At 41.3% G+C, this 2044-nt stretch overlaps 1 protein-coding gene across 1 annotated transcript in view; it reads left to right on the top strand.

Moving 5' to 3' along the window:
* tbc1d31 (TBC1 domain family, member 31) overlaps positions 1-2044 on the top strand; it is a gene marked incomplete at its 5' end in the record, with an annotated part of 18487 nt that overhangs the window by 3440 nt on the left and 13003 nt on the right. The window contains 1 exon segment of the mRNA XM_014020480.1: positions 1229-1407. Coding sequence (XP_013875934.1) covers positions 1229-1407 — 179 coding nt within the window.

The raw sequence follows: 2044 nt of genomic DNA on the forward strand, positions 1-2044 counted from the left end.
TATCAGGATATATCGTATCGTGACTCCTCTGTCATGATATGTATCGTATCGCCAAATTCTTGCCAATACACAGCCCTAAAGTTAACAGAAAAAAGTTGGGTCTCACTGACCCCTGGGGACAACTTTTTGACCACACCCCTTTTCCACTGTGACCATCAAAATAAAGGGACAGGAAACCTGTCAACTTTACTACACAGAACAAAAATATAAACGCAACACTGAACTGAACTTAAAGATCTAAGACTTTTTCTACGTACAAAAAGGCCTTCTTCCTTTAAATAATGTTCAAAAATGTGTGTAAATCTGTGTTGGATGGTACTTCTGCTTGGCAGAGATAATCCATCCCTTACACAGGTGTGGCATATCGAGGTCCTGATTAGACAGCATGAATATTGCACAGGTGTGCCCTAGGCTTAAGGTCAGGAGCTCCTCAAAATTGCTTGGCACGCGTTGGGAAGAGCTTCTTGTCGTTTTCGTCTTCCGGTCTCTGTTTAATGGCGGATAAAATAAAGAAAGTGGCTTTGCTTTATTTACTGAAAGCAAGAGCATGTCACGCTCACCAGATAATTCATTCATAATTAATTCACCAGATAATTCAGAGACGTCCTCCTGAGTTTGGTGAGTTTCACCACCCAGGAGCTCACGAGGCTCACTTTCAGCTCTATTCTTGTCCCGAGTCCAGTTTGTCACCGTGGTCAGTTTGACGAGCCGCTGACCCACATCAGAGCCTACATCTCCTGCCAGGACACAAACTACGGTCAGTCGATTTCAGCTGAATAGTTCCTGTCCATCTGTCTCAGGTTAGTGGACATCATTCAGGAAACTGTCCCGTCGGAAAATGTACTGCTGTGTCACACAGTTGAGTCTCTCTGATTGGTTGAATCGCTGCATCAAGCTGCAAAGATTTTTCAAATCCAGCATTGGCTGCTTTGGACGCACCGCACACACGTCAAACGCTCAAACCGCACCTACCGCTTCAAAACACATTCTGTCTGAACCTAGCATTAGATCTTTGAGTTCAGCGCATGAAAAATAGGAGCAGATACAAAAGTGCTACGTTTATATTTTTGTTCAGTGTAAGATGGTTGCCACAGATGGTGTGGCAGTAGCCAAGAGTAATCCTCAACACACTCACAGTGTTATCAAAACTCAGCATATTTTCATTAGATTGTATAGATTGTTTTGTTCTGGTTTGTTTTTTTTTTTAACTGGGTTTTTTGTTCAATAGACACAAAACAACTGGTCAGTTGGATGCGAGGTCATGAGGGAGCAGTCTCATCCATCTCAGTGCACAGCTCCGGCCGATACGCCATCAGTACATCATCAGACACAGCGCAGCTGTGGGACTTGGACACCTTCCAAAGGATAAGGAAGCTCAGCATCAGGCAGTCTGTGGGCATACAGAAGGTAAAGATACAGTCACACAACAAGAGTTTATTTCTGTTTCATCAACCTGAGAAGATAATATTTCAGAGAGTGAAAATGCATAATATTATTTTGTATTTTTAAATTGTGTTAGAGATAGATTCAGGTTTTTGTTTGATTTTTTAAGTGTTTTAATAACACATAGCTATAATAAGCTTGTACATGTTATGTTTAAGACAGGGACAGTTTACTCAAAGGTATCATATTTGTTCAAGTCATTAGTAACACGGCATGATCATGTCTGAGAGAGGCTACATATTTGTTTTTTTCTCTTTCTCAGCGTGTGCCAATGTGTAGGACAAAATTTGCAGATGTTGGCAAGTTTTCTAAAACGTCATAGTGTGACAGGGCCTTAAAGGGGACAYATGGCTACGTTCACACTGCAGGCAAATCCGACCCAAATCCGATTTTTTTGACCCATCTGACCCATATCTGATTTTTTATGACAGTCTGAACGAGACAAATCCGATTTTTTTGACCCATCTGACCCATATCTGATTTTTTATGACAGTCTGAACGAGACAAATCCGATTTTTTTGACCCATCTGACCCATATCTGATTTTTTATGACAGTCTGAACGAGACAAATCCGATTTTTTTGACCCATCTGACCCATATC

The sequence above is a fragment of the Austrofundulus limnaeus genome, unplaced genomic scaffold (assembly GCF_001266775.1).
Source record: "Austrofundulus limnaeus strain Quisiro unplaced genomic scaffold, Austrofundulus_limnaeus-1.0 Scaffold253, whole genome shotgun sequence".
NCBI classification, from domain to species: domain Eukaryota; kingdom Metazoa; phylum Chordata; class Actinopteri; order Cyprinodontiformes; family Rivulidae; genus Austrofundulus; species Austrofundulus limnaeus.